This window comes from Hevea brasiliensis, chromosome 4, assembly GCF_030052815.1.
Source record: "Hevea brasiliensis isolate MT/VB/25A 57/8 chromosome 4, ASM3005281v1, whole genome shotgun sequence".
In the NCBI taxonomy this organism is placed as follows: Eukaryota; Viridiplantae; Streptophyta; class Magnoliopsida; order Malpighiales; family Euphorbiaceae; genus Hevea; species Hevea brasiliensis.
In genome coordinates, this window is record NC_079496.1 from 4,670,582 (window position 1) to 4,689,732 (window position 19,151).

The window sequence follows — 19,151 nt, forward strand, 5'->3', positions numbered from 1 at the left end:
AAACTATGCACACATTGATACATAGATTAGGGACAAGTGGTACTATGATTGATGGGCAGTGTTTGTTTTGTTTTGTCTCCATATAAAAACAGTGAAAGGGCATGTTCACTGTGTTTTAGTATCATAGTGGACAAATCAGAGGCATGTATATTTGAGAGTTGAGAGAGTGGAAATGGCAGAACAGAAGAGGATGGGGTGGGGTTTCCCAAGTAAATGTCGTCCCCATTGAGAGGAGAAGAGAGATTGGTGTGTGGGTGGGTCCATGTATAATAATAAATAAAACACGCACACACATCTTGAAATTGTGCAAGTTTTGCTTTGCACTGCTCTATTGCCGCTGCTCATGTACAGTAATGAGTGGAAACCTGAAGATGTATACAAATCATCATCATCTCCACAATCCTTACTGAATTTTTTTCCCCTTTCGCCTTAGAATGTGCATTTGGGCGATCATACGAGCAGTGATTAAAGTATTCACTACTTAATTAGCAAGAGAAAGTAAATAAATATGAATCTTTTCATGATTAATTAAATTCATACATATATCGATCAGATAATTATAACGTCTTATGAGATTTATAAGGGATAATTTATATATTTTATTTAAAATTAAAATTTGTAATTGTTAGAAGAAAGAATACAAGTAATGAAGAAAAAGATTGTGTATTTATCTGTATATTTGTCTGTGTGTCATTTACAGAGATATTACATCTATTTATAGATGAGAATATGAACTAATTTGGACAAGAATAATAATTGCTATAATTATGCTACACAAATATCCTATAATCATGCTAATTGCTGTAATTATGCTACATAAATCTCCTATAATCATGTTAATTGCTGTAATTATGCTAATTGCTATAATGATGCTAACACTCCCCCCTCAAACTCAAGGTGGTAGCGCATGTGCCAACTTGAGTTTGCTTAAGAGATCCTGAAAGCGAGCGGGATGATGCGTTTTGGTGAATATATAATCAAAGGATCAACAATTGGTGCAGATTCAAGAGTAATGCTTTGGATCAACAATCGTGCGATTCAACAGAGGCAAGTAAGGATCAACAATTGGTGTAGTTGGACTAATATTGAGCACATCACAATCACGACTGGATTTGGAAACAAATTTGGTATAATAACAGAAATAAAAGAATGAACCAGAACATGTTGTAGAGAGAGAAGAGAGACCCCAGAAACTATAAATAAAAGATTTACGGCTCTGATACCATGTTAGAAGAAAGAATACAAGTAATAAAGAAAATGATTGTGTATTTGTCTGTGTATTTATCTGTGTGTTATTTACAGAGATATTACATCTATTTATACAAGAATATGAATTAATTTGAACAATAATAATAATTGCTATAATTATGCTACACAAATATCCTATAATCATATTAATTGTTATAATTATGCTACACAAATTTCCTATAATCATGTTAATTACAGTAATTATACTAATTACAATAATTATGCTAATAGTAATATTTAAATTTTATTTAAAAGAATTAAATTAATACTTAAAAAATAATCAACCCACTAACATAAACAATGAAAGGTATGATAAAAGGAATATAATAAGAAGGTAGAGAATTCTCCCTACCACGAAACACTAGCTATCATAGCAAGGGACATATGCCAAGCATTCATGGGTTTCGAATTTCGATCCTCTGAAGATTTTATTATCTTCTTGGAGTCTGCCACTGCACGCGTGGCCATCTTCTTCCCTTCCATTTTTAATCCCATAATTTCTTCTAGTTCAGGTGACACCTTCTTTAAGCTAGTATGGCAGAAATTTAACGTTTGTCTTTGTTTATTTCTTGTTCACTTGGTAACAAGAGCCTTAATGTGCACATGCACCACACCATCCTATCCTAATAATAAATTATTTTTTTAAATAATTTTTATTCATATTAACTTAAACTTATGTTAAATTTATATAATTTTTATTAAATAATTATCATAATAAACATGATAAATTCACATATTTATATTTTAAATTTATGATAAATCAAATTTAAATAAGAATTTTTCATTACACATGCAATAACTATCCACTAATAGTACATACACATGCACATACCATATGTTGGCCTAACAAGAAAGATGCTGTAAGGATTAGGGGTTTGTAGTTTTGTTTAGATTGGACAGTTTGCTATTGACAAATTTAACTTGTCTTGCCAAAAATTTATTCCCCAGCATATATAATTGGCCTTGCATGACTGTTGACGCCATAATCTAATGTTTCCCAAAAATGTGGATAACATCTCCACCAAAGTTGCACTAAAACAAAGAGTCCTTACAAACACTGAATGTGATTGAATAAAACCAACCTTCCAATGATACGATCCAACATTCTCAAATTATTGAGATTCAGATGAAGCTTTAATTTCATTCCAATTCAAACACTTGGAATAATTAAGTTATCTTGAAAAATGAATTCTGATGATTTTTATAAAGAAAATTAATTAGGATTAATTTAAATAAAAATTAACTTAAAATAGAAAGATTTTCTAATTTTTTATATTTAACACTATTAATTTATACTCAATCAATGCAGAATAATATATTCCTTATATTTAAATATAAACATCTGAAACTTAAAATTTACAGAACTAAACATCAAGATAAAGATTAACTAATATTATATAAAAAAACATATTAAACTTAACACAATTTAAAAATTAACTAAATCTTTATATTTAGCGATATGGGATTACACCCTATCAATGAAAACAGTCTTCTTAGATATCATAAAATGGGCAACCCATCATTACATTATTGATTCAACGACGAAACAATTACAGCATTGTCATTTTGCTCATGGAAGAGAAAGTGATTGGGCTAATAATAATCATTAATTAATTGTTCTATGTACGTGACACTAGGCCTAACAAAGTGGAGTAAGCATTTTCCTTGGGTGGCAACTCCACAAGCCCTTGCATAAAGATCTCAATTTGCTGCCTGATCTTCAACTCTTAGCACTACAAGTGTGTATAACCACCACAAATTGGCACTATATTTTACTTTTATAGTCATGCTTTCCTAGTTAAAACTCACTTTCACACGCTTGTGTAATCCCTCTAAAAAAATATATAATTAATATTAAAATGGGTGCACTAATTTTTCTCTAATCTCTTATAAAGAGCACTTGTAAAAAAAATCAAAACCCACAACTAAAAACAAGTTGCATGTAGTGACTTGCTGAGATAAAAGCATACAAATGCCATGTCACGGAGCAATATAGTGAAAGCTGCTGCTGAAGCAGACAAGCATCTGCCATATTTAGCAACTGAAGAGAACCATTATCTAAATCCATAAAGTGGGCTTAGGGCTAAAGGGGGTGGCAAAAGTTGATGGTAAAGAAATATATATATATATATATATATATATATATATATATATATGCACTTTTTTTTAAAATTTTTGTAAGAAAATAGTAATCGCCAACAATAAAGCTGCTGCTGGTAAAGAAAAACGCTGGTGTTTCGACTTAGGCGATGTCAGTTGCTCCAAAACATTTGAGAATCTGTTATCTTGCCACGCGTAGTTTGTAGGGTCCAACCAAAGGCCCAATAGCGGTGGAGCAAATGTGGATGATCGGGCCAGAGGCAGAGGTTTCAGCTGTTTTAAAAGGAAACATAGATTCCAAAGGCTTTAATTATTAATTGAAAACAAGGGCCCATTTGGCCAGCATCGGAGCAAATTATTACCAAAAGTTTCGCTGCTGCTCGCTTTCGTTGGCTACCTACTCTTTCCTTCCCTCTTCTTTTATTTACACTGTTGGGACTTGGGAGGATGGGAAGGGAAGAAGGAAGGAAGAAAAATTTGTTTCCCCCTACCTGGCATTAAAAGTAAGAATGGCAAAGGATTAAATTTTTATAGGTATCTAATTATATCGAACTCTAGTAGAATAATTTTGAGTAATATATAATTAAATTTGGGATGAACTCGAATTTGAAATTTAATACGTAATGAGTTCGAGTCGGATTCAGATTTTATATGTTAAGTATCTATTACTTGAATCCATTTACATAAATATTTAATTAAATATAAAATATATATTTTTTATAATAATATTTATAAATTTATACATATTTTATTTTATATAAAATAAAATAAAAATATTTTATGAAATTATTAAATTTTTAAAATATAAATTATTAATAAAAATTATTTTTTATATAGATTATTAATTAAAATATATAAATTAAATGAGTTCGGGTATTTACCGAATAATACTAATCAGATTTAAAACGGATTCAAATAATTGAAAATAAATTTTAATCAAATTTAGATGAAAATATTAATCAAATTTAGGTTTAGATAAAATAATTTTCATAAATACTTTATTAGTTGTCATCCTTAATAAAAAGTTACATAATTATACATACTAAATTATTTTTAATTGCATATACAAAACAATATAAATTTTTATTTTCTCTTCTATTATCACGTATTTTCTTATTCAACCAAATAAAGGCGGGAATAAATAAATAAATAAAGTAAACAAATCGATAAAAAGCAAAAGCACTTTTGATTCAGCAAATACAAATCTTTGAAAATGAATACCATACTCTGCTATTTCTTGCCGTCAAAAAAGTTTTTGAACAGATGAAACCTAAATGGGTAAGTTTTGCAATCAAGGTGCTGTCGTCTTTCCATTAAAAAAACAATAAAACGGGACAAGATTTAAGTATGTGCTTGTCGTTTTGCCACTTTATATCCCATTATATATATAATTGATTTTAAGGAACTCAAATAATTTTAATACTACTCACTATTAATACAGCTTAATCTGATTTGGACTAATAATTAAAAGCTCATCTGATGATAGGCATCAAGTTTTAATCTCAATTTTCTTAATTTTTTTTTATAAAATAATATAAAAAAAAACCCTACCCACCACTTTTTTTTTTAAGAAAATATTTTTAAATAAATAAATAAAATCATTAGACTCGTGTACATTTAAAATAAAAAATGAAAACATTTTGTCTTGTAGTTGTTTGATGGGACCCCACAAACAATCCCAAAACTCTATGGGCTAATGAGTGAGTTTCGGCGGGGCCCATGCAATCGACAAAACTCCAGTCCGTACAGACGCGTGAAATCAATTTTTTTTTTGAAAATAAAGGATAATTCAATTACAGCAAATCCAAATACAAAGCAGATAAAAGGAGTGGCCACAACATCCCAACTCCTACGATCTGGCACAGAATGAGTCTCTCTCGCAAGCAAATGAGCTACTTCATTTATAGAACTATGAACAAATTGAAATAAAATAACAGAGGTCTCTGATGTAAGAGATTTACAATATACAATGATAAAACTAGAAGAACTTTGTTGTAAGGCAGATATAATTGAAAGGGCATTTGATTTAACAATGGTATTAGACCAATTTCGTGATTTAATCCAGGATAAAGCTTCCCCAATGCCTACAGCTTTATAAACTTTTGGTGAAAATACACCTTGGACAGTGAATGATCTTGTAACAGTCGTGTGTGATTGCAACCAGCCTACGTATGAGATACAGAAGCAGCTTACAAATGGCTTTCCAACTAATTCTTAATGCTAGAATTAAACTTTGAACGGCGAGTTGACTCAAATCATCTTATTCTTTTTTATCGTTTTGTGAGATTAAAAGAAATAAAATATTGCTATTTCGTAACTAAATGTATATTACTCATTTAATAATTTAAGTTTAAATATTCATTCTCTCTATTCCTATAAAAAAAAAAATTCAAGATTTTAAAGATAATTTTACATCATTAAAACAAAGTGGTGTTGCTTTGAGATACAGAGATTGAAAAGTAATTAAGGGTTTCTTACTATCACTTTTTCCTTTATCATTTATATATTATTGGAGATGAGAAAGGTAAGGTTGTTTGTATGAACCAAAAGCCCAAAGTGACAATTGATGTATTGAAGACCAAAATATTGTTGTTGTCTTGCTTTCCTTGACTGGCAATAGTAATAGATGGACGTGTTCTGTGGCCTACATATTTATGATTATCTTTTGATGGAGCCACATGCATGCATTCTCTTTTTAATGCTTCCTTTTTTAATGTTAATAGATGCAGCACGTACTTGTTAGGTGAGTATTATTTGATTTTAATTGAATAAATTGAATCGAATCACTTTATTTTGATAATTCAGTTTTATTTTTAAAATAATTCGGTTCGGTACAGTTCAGTTTTATATTATAAAAATTTCTATTATTTCGATTTGATTCGATTTTAAAGAGAAAAAAATCGATTAAACTAAACTGAACCGAATAATTTTATTGATTTTTTAATTAATTTATTTTTTGAGAGAATTTATGAATTATATTTAATTATATATATATATATTATTTAATTTTATTTATTAATGGTTATTAAGTTAAAATCATTGTAAAAAATTAGATCAAATAATTTAAAAATTAAGTTCAAATTAAAAAATTAATAAAAAATTAAAATCGATCAATTTGAATCGAATCAAACTAAAATAAAGAGGTTCGTTTCAAATCTATTTTTTATCCATTTCGATTCAGTTTGATTTATAAAATATATAATTTAATTTTTATGATTTAATTTAATTTAATTCGATTCGATTCGATTCAATTTAATTTGAGTTTAATACTCATCCTTACGTACGTGTTCTCATTTCCCCTTATTTGTTCATTATTTTCCAACTTATTGTCCTTATCTTCCACGCCATTTCCTTCCTTATAATAAGAAACAAACCATAATAATCTAGCATATATTTTTTTTATTACACTCACACATTTAAATCATTATTTTTTTGTTAATTATTATCACATACTAAATTTTAGATGGACTCTTACAAAACCAACCCAAAGTCTGGCCTGCCAAAACTAAGCCCATCTGAATTACATACGTTTGCTTTTGTTGTGATCTCGTTCCCTGCTTTTTCTTCTGTTTTGTCTCCCGACTCCCAGGATGAGCATGGATTGATTAGCCGAACCGAATGGCCAATTTGCAAATCAAACCGAACCTAGTGATTTTTATAATATGTAAACAGAACGTAAATTGATCAAATCAATTTGGTTTTGATGCATTTTTTTAATTTATTTTATTTTATAAATTTTATAAAATAAAAATAATATAAAAATTGTAATATTAATAATATTATATAATTATATTTTAGTTTATGAATATGTATGCAGGCTCCTAGTGTGTCTCACTTATTTTTTGCTGATGATAGTCTCCTTTTCTTTAGAGCCAAGGAGAGGGAATGTCTCAAAATTGAAGAGATTTTGACTGTGTATGAGCGAGCATCAAGCCCAGCAGTTAATTTTCAGAAATCTGGGTTATTCTTTAGTGCAAATATTTCAGAAAGGGACAGAGATTTATTTTCTGGGGTACTTGAAGTGTTTAACCCTTTGAATCATGGCCGATATTTAGGGCTTCCTCCTCTTATTGGCAGTAATAAAAGACAAAATTTTGCTTATGTGAGAGATAGACTGTGGAAGCGGATTCATGGTTGGCAAGAGAGATTACTATCTCAGGCAGGGAAGGAGATACTTATCAAGTCAGTGGCTCAGGCTATTCCGGCTTATTGTATGAGTGTTTTTTTGCTTCCTATCTCTTTGTGTGAGGAGCTCTAAAGGATTATGAATTCTTTTTGGTGGGGTTGGAAACGGAATGGGCAACGAAATTTACCATGTTTATCTTGGGATAGACTATGCTCGACAAAGAAGGAGGAAGGTTTGGGAGTTAGAGATCTCCATTGTTTCAATGTTGCAATGTTGGGTAAGCAAGGGTGGCATTTTCTGGCTCATCCAGATTCTCTTGTTACTAGTGTTTTCAAAGCTAACTATTTCTCATTAGGGGATTTCTTGGAGGCTGTCGAAGGGTCAAATTCAAGTTTTGTGTGGAGGAGCATTTTGCAATCTCAAATTGTACTGAAACATGGATGTCGATGGCGAGTGGGCAATGGAGCGAAAATAAAGGTATGGCATGATCCTTGGTTTAATGATTCTGATAATTTTTATGTTGACTCTTTTATTGTGCCAGGATGTGAGGACTTGTTAGTTAAAGATCTTATGGATATTGAAGGTAGGAATTGGAACTTTGAATTATTACATGGTCTCTTTCAACAAAGAGACGTGGCAGCTATAAGCTCCATTCCTATTAGCTCTTTTGGGAGGGAGGATATATGGATTTGGCATTATGCGAAGAAGGGCTTGTATATTGTCAAATCAGCTAACCATGTTGCTAGAGCTGTGTTGAGGGACCAAAGGAATTTTTCAACTCCTGTTTGTTGGTTGAAATTGTGGAAATTATTAATTTCACCAAAGTTGAAGAATTTCATTTGGAGGACGTGTAGGGACTTGCTACCATCAAGACTCAGATTAAATCAGAGAGATTTGCAAGTTGATCAAACTTGTGTTTTGTGTGGTCAAGAGGAGGATTCAGTTCATGCTTTGTTAAAATGTCCTTTGGCAATTGATTGCTGGAAACTGATAGGAGTGGATTATTCTCGGATTGTTTACGCAGAATTTAGGAGCTGGTTCTTTAGTCTTTTTCAACAATCAAATTCTAAATGTATTGCAAAGTTTTGTGCTATGGCATGGAGTCTTTGGGGTAGCAGGAACCAATTGATTTAGAATCAAAAGTCTTTTACTACTGGTCAAATTGTGTAGCATGGCATCTCTTATTTGAATAATTGGTTGGCAGTGCGTACTGATAAGGTTTGTGGTTTTGCTACTCCAAATATTAATAGTAGAGGTTCCAAATGGACTGGTCCACATTCAGGCACTTTGAAGTGTAACATTGATGCTGCAGTTTTTGATGATCAACAGAGCACTGGGTTTGGGTTTGTGTTGCGAGATGAGAATGGTATGTTCGTAATTGCAGGTTCGGGTTGGCATCCTAGTTTGAGACCTCCAAAGTTTGCAGAAGTTGTTGCACACTTTGCAATGGTTGATTGTTCCACAATACTCTAACGCGCAGCTTGAGATTGATTCAAAGGAGGTTTTGTTTCGTGTTATGTCTGCGGAGGAAGATTTTTCAGAATGAGGATTCATTGTGGCTGACTATAAACAGATTCTACACCAAAGAATGGACTTTCTCATTGCAGTGGGCTTCAAGACAAGGAAACATGGTAGCCCATGTTTAGGTAGGGCCTCCTATTTGTATGCTTGTTTTTCTATTTGGACAGAGCCCGTGATTGGCATTCAAGTTTTGTTGTATTCTAATCTCTCCCGTTAATTATACTTTGCTTTGGTTCTAAAAAAAAAATATTTACATTGATAAATAATAACAGAAATATAATTCAATTATATAAAACTTCATTTTTATAATAAAATTAGCTTTAAAGTATTATTATTTTTAAAATAAAACTCAATTGTAACAATTACTAAGTTTTTTAATAAAATATAAATATATAATAAGATGGTATTATTAAATAAAATATAAATAAATTATATTTATAAATACTACAATATAAAAATAAAAATGCAAACATGAATCTATCAAGTTTGTCCTATACTAAAACGGTGAGTTACATTCACCACTAAAGAAAATTATTGAAAATTAAATATTATAAATAATTTTTCATTGATAAAAAATAAAATAAAATAAAATGGAATTTAAATATTAAATCGGTTTAAAAATGAACCGAAAATCGAATTCACAAGTTCGATTAACCATTTTCCGATTTTCGGTCTGCGGATCAGTTTTTTAGTTTTATTCGCTCCTCCCCTTCGTTCTGCTCGTCCATGGAAACATAAAATTACACCGTACGCGACGGTCCTTCCTGTCCATGAAATCTCCAAACCCAGTTTTCACTCACCCAATACTGCAACTCCTACAAAAATGCAGAACACTGGACACCCTCAAGCAAATCCATGCTCAAATGATAGCAACTGGTCTTACCCTCCACACATACCCTCTTAGTAGACTCCTCCTCTTCTCCTCCACCCTTAACATAACCTATACTCTTTCTGTTTTTAACCAAATACCAAACTCAACAATATTCCTCTTCAACACTCTCATTTCCTCCCTCGTCAATCAAAAACACCATACCCACATTGCCTTCTCTCTCTATCGCCGTATTCTGTCTCACAAGACTGTTAAACCCAATAGTTACACCTATCCATCTCTATTCAAAGCTTGTGGGTTACACCCGTGGGTCCATCATGGCTTAGCCCTCCACACCCATGTGTTGAAATTCCTTGAACCCACTTATGATCACTTTGTTCAGGCCTCTTTGCTAAATTACTATGCGAATTCTGGCAAGTTAGGTGTGGCTAGATATTTGTTCGATCAAATTAGCAAACCTGATTTAGCCACTTGGAATTCTATTTTGGCTGCTTATGCAAGTAATGCTAGCGATATCTCTGCTTATAATGGCAGAAGTGGTAGTGAAGATGTTACTAGTTTGTCAGTAGAGACGTTATACTTGTTCAATGAGATGCTATATTCCTTAGTTAGGCCTAATGAAGTTACCCTTGTAGCTCTAATTAGTGCTTGTGCTAATTTGGGTGCTCTTTGTTTAGGCGCGTGGGCACATGCATATATACTAAAGAACAATCTTAGATTGAATCGCTATGTGGGTACGGCTTTTATTGGGATGTATTCAAAATGTGGATGTATAGGTTTAGCATATCAATTGTTTGATCGATTGTCTCAAAGGGATACATCGTGTTACAATTCGATGATTGGGGGTTTAGCAATTCATGGTTATGGGCACAGAGCGCTAGACCTTTATGAGAAAATGAAACGTGAGGGTCTAGCTCCTGATCACATAACATTTGTAGTCACAATGTGTGCTTGCTCGCATATTGGCTCAGTAGATGAAGGTTGCAAAATCTTTGATTCTATAAAAGAGATTTATGGTATTGAGCCTACACTTGAGCATTATGGATGCGTAATTGATCTTCTAGGTCGAGCCGGGCAACTCACAGAAGCTGAAGAAAAGATGAGGAACATGCCGATGAAACCAAATGCAATATTATGGAGATCTTTACTTGGGGCAGCAAGAGTTCATGGGAATTTGGAGATAGGAGAGGTTGCACTTAAGCATCTAATGGAACTAGAACCAGAAACTAGTGGCAACTATGTGCTTTTGTCAAATATGTATGCAGGCATTAATAAATGGGAAGATGTGAAGAAAATTAGGAAATTGATGAAAGATCAGGGGATCATTAAAATTCCTGGAAGTAGTTTAGTTGAGATGGGCGGTGCAATGCATGAGTTCATCACAGGTGACAAAACACACCCACTTTCAGAAGAGATTTATTTGAAGCTTGAAGAGATAAATAGAAGGTTACAAGAATATGGTCATAAGCCAAGAATCAAAGAAGTGTTATTTGACATAGAGGAGGAAGAGAAAGAAGATGCCTTGTCATACCATAGTGAAAGGCTAGCAATTGCATTTGCTCTTATTGCAGCTGACTCCAGTGCTCCTATTAGAATAATAAAGAATCTTCGTATCTGTGGTGATTGCCATGCAAGTACTAAGCTTATATCAATGATATATGGGAGACAGATAATAGTAAGGGATAGAAATAGATTTCATCATTTTAATGATGGTACTTGTTCTTGTCTGGATTATTGGTAACACTAGGTTAATTACCTTGCAAATGTGAAATTACTTGCCTGTTCATTATTGGTAAGGTTACAAGATAGGAAGGTTATAATTAATGAAATCAAATTCAAGGCAGCTACGCTAACCAGCTGAAGGCAGGTACAAATCCTCAGGACTCGTAATAATTTTCATTACAATACATTTTTTATTGTGTAGTCCATGGGTAAACTTTCATTTTCTAGCAAATATCATTTCTGATTTGGTTTAGGCTACATTATAATCAGGTGAATTTTTTTGCAATTTCTTGATCTTGACATGTGTTTCAAGTTGTGTCCCTTTTTTGCCCACTCTCTGTAAATTAACATTATAAGCATTGAAGGAATAAAAAAAAATATTTATATACAGCTTTCAAGCAATAGGGTTGGGATAAAAGCTTGATTTTGCATTAGTTAGAAAGTAGAAAAGTAGATGTTGAAATAGATTCATTAAGTGAGGGAGATATGGTCCAACCAATGGCCATACTAATTGGTGATTAGGAACTTCTGGCTAAGCACCATGGATTATCCAGAATGCTCTAATTTTGGAATTGTTCAGGCGGCTAACGCATTGCAGTCTCTCTGTATAGCTCTTTTGATTATTTCAATTGTACATATATTTTAATTTATACTGCATGAATCTTATAATAAAAGCTACTTAATACACATTATGCATATGTTAATGTTTATTAATGCATTTTTTAAATTATTTATAGTTTTAATATAGCGTACAGTGCCTTTTGTTGCGTAAATGCCTATGTCAGATTAGCACTAATCTAATTTAGTTTTGATGACTTAAGATATTTGCCTCTTAATTGTCTTTGACTCTTCAATAACGACAATTGCCAATAAGAATAGAAAACACATAAAAGTAGGAAAAAAATTTTGCCTTTGAATCTGGACTGAAAAATGGGTAGAATTCAATTTAATTGAAGAGCTGGACAGCTTTGAAAGAGAAAATGTCAATTTTTATTGCTTTTTTCTATGTAAATAGAAATTATTTGGGTGTATCTTTGAATTCCAACGATGAAGATTCCTGGAACCTCAAAGCGAAATTGCCAATTGACCAAAGCCACATATTAAACATTTTAAATAGCTTCCTTTCTGTACTAAAGCCTTTTGAAAATTCTACGGTGTCTTGTCATATTACTTTATTAACCCTTTTCTTTTATGGGTTTGAGAGGCTTGCGCGCCGGCGACGTGCCATATATAAAGCTAAGAAGGGCAAAATAAAGAAGTGAAAAGGAAAAAGAGAATAAGGTGTCCAGATTCATCCTCCGAAATTGCCCATTTACACCAGCCCATCCCCTATAAATTCTGTCACCGTCTCCCACTGGTACTTGCAGAAGATCACTTCTCAGCTCTCACCAACGTCATTTGACAAACCTTAATTTCATTATCCTAAAAAGACTTTTTTTTTTCTATTATTAAACGCCTATCCTACAAAACCAAACTACCACTAAAAAAAAAAAAAAAAAAAAACACCAACCGGGGAGCCCTTCTTCTGGTTCTCCTCTCTTCCATCAATGGCTTCCCTGACCAACCTCTTCACCAAAACCACTTTTCCATCTCACTCCCTTTCCAAATCCTTCAATACCCATTTCGCCCCTCCTCTCAAACTTTCCTTCACTTCCAAACTTCAACCAAAAAGGGTGGCGGTCCGAATTCGAGCCGGCTTGATTAAACCGGACGGTGGCAAACTGGTTGAGCTCTTCGTTGATAAGTCCCAGCAGGATGTTAAAAGGAAAGAAGCGATTTCATTGCCTAAGATTAAGTTGACGAAGATTGATTTACAATGGGTTCATGTGTTGAGCGAAGGTTGGGCCAGTCCACTCCAAGGATTCATGAGAGAATCCGAGTTCCTCCAAACTCTTCATTTTAACTCTCTCCGTCTGGAAGACGGGTCGGTTGTTAACATGTCGGTGCCGATTGTGCTCGCTATCGACGATTTGCAGAAGCAGCGGATCGGCGAGTCCAAAAGGGTCGCTCTTGTTGACTCTGAGGATAACACGGTTGCGATTTTGAGCGAGTAAGTTAACACCACTCGGTCCTGTGCTTTTTTTTTTTTTTTCCCGTAGTATAAGTTTTCGGTAAAAATTTGTTTAATTCGCATGTTGGAGCTGCGCTGATGGAAATGAATGTGAAGTGTACTCTAAAGTTGGCGTTAGAAGGTTTAGATTTTTATGGTGGCTGTGATGATGGGTATTGATGTTTTTATATTACGTGTTCCGTTCTATTTATTAATGTATTTATTCCTGAAATTAGTCTTCTGTCATTTTCAGTTGAATAATGTGAGTTTTACGGCTAGGTGAAGAAGGGAGGTTGGAATGTGGACCTCTTTTTTAAGCCTACATTTCTTAGGAAAAAGGGATTTGATGTTTTCTTGGTCCAGTGAGATCCAAGGCATTATTGGAGCTTTATGCAAAAGACTAGTTGTGTTCTATTGCAACGCTATTTCTGTTTCTTGAAAACAAAAAAAATATGATGATATAGAGTATGGGAAACAAAAAGTGTTTGGATTTAGGTCACTTTTGTGCGTCACCATGTTGTTGAACTGCCAGTTTCCTCTTATCATGGAAATTTGATGTTTTCTTTGTTTTTGTTTTTATTGATTTTTTTTTTTTTAATTTTTGGCCCCGTATATCCTTAGAGTAAATTGTTTGTTAACTGTTGTTCTTAAAGATATTTGATTCATCATCATGTGATTTATAATGTAAAGTTATGAAGAACCTACTTTAATTCTTCTTTGCTATTCATGGTCTAACCTGTGACGGTGTGACCTTTGATTATTTTGCAATAGGGTATGATTCCTTTATATTATATGCATTTGTGTTTTGATTTTCTGGGCCCCCTGTTTGTATTTGACGTTTGTGCAAGAAATCCAAGAACGGATACATGAACATATTATAAATTAGAATTCTGTGCATGTAGATTTCAAACACCTTTCGGGTAAACATAGTCTCATAATCCATATTTTTATTATTTGTCCCCTTGAAATGACATAATTGAGGCTCGAGGCTTGTTTATTTTAATTATGACTGTGCTTTTAACTTCTGCTCTTTCAAGTGTCTTGGACTAAAAGAAAATGCTCATATAGACTTCCTTATGCACAGGCTTGTGGAAAGAGAGCTGTAAAATGTTTGTGAAGCTTTTGACCTTTCAATAAAAATTTCAAGTTGGACTTCTAAGAAACTAGGAAATCTTGTGGAAAAAAAAAAAAATTGCAATACCCATTCTATTTACTTTCCCATCCATCTTCTTTTCAGCTTGGAGTTGATTTAGTACATTTTTTAGTATGAGGATTTTACAAATATTACTATTTTTTTTTGGAATTTTTTTCTTCTTTCTTCCTGGTTTGCTCTGTCCTTCCTCTCAATGATCTTGCAAAATATGCATAATCATGTGTAGAAATTGGTTCACTGTAATTTTTATTACTTGTACTTTAGTTTTGATTTCTCTTATTTGGTGATCCTTTTGCTGATGATTTAAGTTTTGCTTCTTGAGTGCACCATTTTTGGTGCTATTTCTTTGACGTGTTTGGAGTCTTAAAACAGGAGAAGAATTGGTGAATGAGCAAACTGTGGTACTGGGACCACTCTGTGCTTATGGCATCTGATACATGCAGTTATATTTTAGGCATCAGTTCTTGTATTTGTTCTTAAGCTGTAGATATGATGTTGATACCTGTTCAAAAAGCCCAACATGGTAGGCAACTCTTTCACAACAGCAAAGACCTATGAATTTGACATTTTGGCTTTTAGCCATTATTATTTGTCCTTAGCAAAGACCTAAGAATTTGACAGTTGTTAGAATTTGTGGACATGTGCTATTATAGTTTTATTTAGCTTCTGCGAACATAATATGTTATGTCATAGATCATGCCAAGTCAGTTTGTGCTATTCAGCGACTTCAAATTCTAATATGTGGTTTTATTTATTTATTTATTTATTTATTTTGTTTCAGTATTGAGATCTACAAGCACCCCAAGGAAGAACGGATTGCAAGAACATGGGGAACTACTGCCCCTGGTCTACCTTATGTTGAAGAAGCTATAACCCAGTCTGGAAACTGGTTGATTGGGGGGGACTTGGAAGTTATAGAACCAATTAAGTACCATGATGGTCTTGATCGATTTCGAATGTCACCTGCAGAACTCCGCGAGGAATTTACTAAGCGCAATGCAGATGCTGTCTTTGCTTTTCAGCTCAGAAATCCTGTGCACAACGGCCATGCTTTACTAATGACAGATACTCGCAGGCGGCTTCTTGAGATGGGTTATAAGAACCCTGTCCTTTTGCTTCATCCATTGGGAGGCTACACAAAGGCAGATGATGTTCCACTTAGTTGGCGGATGAAACAACATGAGAAGGTTGGTGTCTCCGATTTTTTATTGTACCTTTATGTAGCCTGTTTTCTGTTGGGTTATCCTTGTAAACTTGCAAGGATATCTTGTTATCTGGTTTATGTCTGTTTCTATACTGTTGTGATTTCAGAAATATTTCTAAGAAATCAGTGTTTTAGGCCAGCACTGACTTTGCTTGTTATTAATAATATATTTCCAGGTGCTTGAAGATGGAGTACTTGATCCAGAGACAACTGTGGTTTCTATATTCCCCTCCCCCATGCACTATGCTGGTCCGACCGAGGTGCAGTGGCATGCAAAAGCTCGGATTAATGCAGGAGCTAACTTTTACATTGTGGGTAGAGATCCGGCTGGAATGAGCCATCCTGTTGAGAAAAGAGATTTATATGACGCCGACCATGGGAAAAAGGTGTTGAGTATGGCTCCTGGATTGGAGCGGCTAAACATCCTTCCTTTCAAGGTAACTTTTGACTGTCATAATTCATGAATACTCTTCGTTCTCTTCCTTAAAAGAAAAGAGAAAATCCCATAGATTGCTGAACTGGATTTAATTGCAGGTTGCTGCATATGATAAAACTCAGGGGAAAATGGCATTCTTTGATCCCACGAGGCCTCAAGACTTCCTTTTCATATCTGGCACCAAGGTATGCAGCTAACTAAAACTTTTATGTAATTGCCCAAAATTAGAAAGAAAAAAAAATCCAAAATGAAACTACACAGAAGATATTGATAAGAGACATAATAATTTGATTGTTTCATTTATATTCCTGTTTATCGCATACAAGTAAAGCTTGCTTGCATTTTATAGATGCGAACACTTGCGAGAAACAAAGAGAACCCTCCTGATGGATTTATGTGCCCTGGCGGCTGGAAAGTGCTGGTTGAATACTATGACAGTGTGGCTCCAGCGGACAGTGGCAAAGTCCCAGAACCTGTTCCAGCTTAGGTGGACTTGCCTGTATCATAATTTAACGCCATGTGATTGGGAGAAACATTAAAACTTTATTTATCTCCACTGTGTGGCAAACTGTAAATATTCTGTATCCAGCTCTCTTCTAATAAAATCACGAGGCACTGGTATGGGTACACAAAACTCTACTCATCTGCAATTAGGTTTGCCCATTGTGGGCGCTCTAATGTGTGGGCGCCTTGTATCATATTGTGTTGTTCTGCACTTCTTTAAGGAAGTGATTGTGGGGTGTTTTTGTACTTTTTGAGTAGTTTAATTTTTCAAAAGCCATTTGCGTACAGATGAAGGAGTAAACTCATTTTAGTGGGCAAACTCAAAAGGCACAACATTTTCTGCCCATATGCACGAGGGGATTAGGTTGTGTTTGGATTGAAAGAAAATAAGGGAGGAAGGAAGATTTAAGAGAAAAATAATCTTATTTTTTACTCACTTGTGTTTGGTTAGAGAACAAAATAAAGAGGAAAGAAAATTTTAAAAGAAAAATAATAGTTAGATTTTACTCTCATTTTTTCTTCAAATTGAGGGGAAAGTGGGAGAAAATTGTTTAAAATTATAAAAATATTTTTATATTTTTTAGGTTTTTTTTGGATGTCTAAGGGTGGTATTGTAATTTTACTCTTTAAAAAAGTAATTTTTCTTTTAATATTTTTTCTCCAACATAAAATAAAAAAAGTTATTTTTCACTTCAATCGTTATATTCTTTTATTTTTCTTCCATTATTTTCTTTCCTCCAATCCAAACGGCAATATAAGGAAGCAATTACTCGGGGATGTTGCTTAGGAAGGTCGTTTATATCATTGGCTTGGGGTTATTTTAGTCTTTTTAGTAGCACAACACCAAAATAATACGTGAGAATTGAGAATGGTTATTTTTCTGAGTGGAAAACCTTCCATTCCAATATCAGCGAGAGGGCCTTTTTTTCATCAAGAAAAGTCTGAGGAAACAGCCCTTTGTTGGTTGGCAAATGGCAAGGGCTTTATTTTTTTGGAAAGTAAAATTTCATTACTAACATTCACTTGACAGAGCATAACAATAAAATGAGGCAATAGAGCGCACTCACGTTCTGATGTAGAACATGTAGCTCTAGCTAACGCATGAGCTACTGTATTCGCTGAACGTTTTATGCATAGGATGTCTCGGATGCAATTGAGACACAGTCGTGCACAATAACGTCGAAATTGGAACTACGGCCACCCGGCTTGTTGAGACAAGGATGTTATTGATCTGGCAGCCAAGGATCACACCAAACAAAATATTATATGGTGTCAGGCTTTGATGTTTGAAGGGTCAATTTGACTTGACATTATTAATATGCTGACATATTAGCTAAAAAATAATAATATTTTTTAGTATAATAAATCCCAAAAATAATAAAAATTTAAAATTTATAAAAATGAATTAAAAAAAAAAAACCCAACAACAAGCTTTCAATTGATGTCTTCTTAGGGACTAGGCCCAACTTGAAGGATTTGTGACCCACAGACTGAGGAAGCAAGCGCATTATGGGCTTAAAGTTTGTAGAAGAGAAATAAAACCTCATAGGTTCGGACTCTGGAGCGGAGTAGATTATTGGACGTAACAGATTTTTCTATGAAGGGCAGAGTCAAGGGAATTTCCATTTGGCACCAATGATTGGGGTGATTCTGTGATAAGAATACGCCACAAGAACAAGAGCTCGAGTGAGGAGGATACTGAAGAGAAGTAAAGCCGGGCCGGATCGGTCACAAAGAACCATGTTCAAACAGAAATTGCTCGGGCATTCAACCAGGTCCATTTTCACTGAATTCCCACTCTTTTCCTTTAATGAAAACTGAGGCTCTGTTTATTTTCAGCATATTACACTTCATGGAAGCATGTTATGTGTTCGCTTAAATTAAACACTGATTAAGATGTCTTATATTCTGGGAGGCCTTTTTTTTGTTACTCGTGTACAAGAATTATAAGATTAAGTTTTTTGTTTCTTGTCATGCTTTTGGTTTTGCACCTATTATTTGCCATTATCTTAAGAGCTGGGCTAGTTTTGGTACAACAAATAATGGTTTCTTCATTCTTGTTGCTTGTTTTGGGTTGCCATTGGTCTGCTGATAATTAAATTAGGTAAATATTGCAAGAATTAAATTTTATTCTTCCATTGTTTGCTATTTTTGTTCGTTGGTCTCATCCTTTTGTACTCTGAATTAATAGATGCTAGCTCTTACCAACATGCTGTGCTACAATTGGTTTGGCAACTGATCTTTATTCTAGCTAGTAG

General features: G+C 33.7%; 3 protein-coding genes across 5 annotated transcripts; all 3 read left to right on the plus strand.

Annotated features, from left to right (window-relative positions):
• The first annotated feature begins 955 nt into the window (after nucleotides 1-955).
• LOC110673223 (uncharacterized) lies at nucleotides 956-7,606 on the plus strand. The gene is made up of 2 exons (XM_058144814.1): nucleotides 956-1,051; nucleotides 7,166-7,606. Exons 1-2 carry the CDS (start codon nucleotides 956-958, stop codon nucleotides 7,604-7,606), a joined length of 537 nt encoding a protein of 178 aa, XP_058000797.1.
• A 2,053-nt stretch (nucleotides 7,607-9,659) lies between these two features.
• On the plus strand, nucleotides 9,660-13,155 carry LOC110673275 (pentatricopeptide repeat-containing protein At5g43790). Of its 2 annotated transcripts, XM_058145114.1 has the most exons (2): nucleotides 9,660-10,324; nucleotides 10,502-13,155. In XM_058145114.1, the coding sequence occupies exons 1-2, from the start codon at nucleotides 9,766-9,768 to the stop codon at nucleotides 11,563-11,565; spliced, it is 1,623 nt and encodes a 540-aa protein (XP_058001097.1). In that variant the 5' UTR covers nucleotides 9,660-9,765; the 3' UTR covers nucleotides 11,566-13,155. The 2 variants fall into 2 exon arrangements, with proteins under 2 accessions (XP_058001097.1, XP_021692045.2); XM_021836353.2 differs by having other exon boundaries at nucleotides 9,660-13,155.
• On the plus strand, nucleotides 13,089-17,180 carry LOC110673276 (ATP sulfurylase 1, chloroplastic). Of its 2 annotated transcripts, none has more exons than XM_021836354.2 (5): nucleotides 13,089-13,596; nucleotides 15,531-15,936; nucleotides 16,130-16,390; nucleotides 16,488-16,574; nucleotides 16,739-17,180. In XM_021836354.2, the coding sequence occupies exons 1-5, from the start codon at nucleotides 13,094-13,096 to the stop codon at nucleotides 16,874-16,876; spliced, it is 1,395 nt and encodes a 464-aa protein (XP_021692046.2). In that variant the 5' UTR covers nucleotides 13,089-13,093; the 3' UTR covers nucleotides 16,877-17,180. The 2 variants fall into 2 exon arrangements, with proteins under 2 accessions (XP_021692046.2, XP_058001098.1); XM_058145115.1 differs by lacking the exon at nucleotides 13,089-13,596 and adding an exon at nucleotides 13,681-13,769.
• The last annotated feature ends 1,971 nt before the right edge of the window (nucleotides 17,181-19,151 follow it).

Bases quoted from the DNA above. Each gene is read 5' to 3' on its own strand.
- LOC110673223 (XM_058144814.1), top strand. From the start codon at position 956: ATGCGTTTTGGTGAATATATAATCAAAGGATCAACAATTGGTGCAGAT. The intron at 1,052-7,165 runs GTAAGGATCAAC...ATATGTATGCAG, and splicing joins GTGCGATTCAACAGAGGCAA to GCTCCTAGTGTGTCTCACTT.
- LOC110673275 (XM_021836353.2), top strand. From the start codon at position 9,766: ATGAAATCTCCAAACCCAGTTTTCACTCACCCAATACTGCAACTCCTA.
- LOC110673276 (XM_021836354.2), top strand. From the start codon at position 13,094: ATGGCTTCCCTGACCAACCTCTTCACCAAAACCACTTTTCCATCTCAC. The intron at 15,937-16,129 runs GTTGGTGTCTCC...ATATATTTCCAG, and splicing joins GGATGAAACAACATGAGAAG to GTGCTTGAAGATGGAGTACT. The intron at 16,575-16,738 runs GTATGCAGCTAA...TGCATTTTATAG, and splicing joins TTTTCATATCTGGCACCAAG to ATGCGAACACTTGCGAGAAA.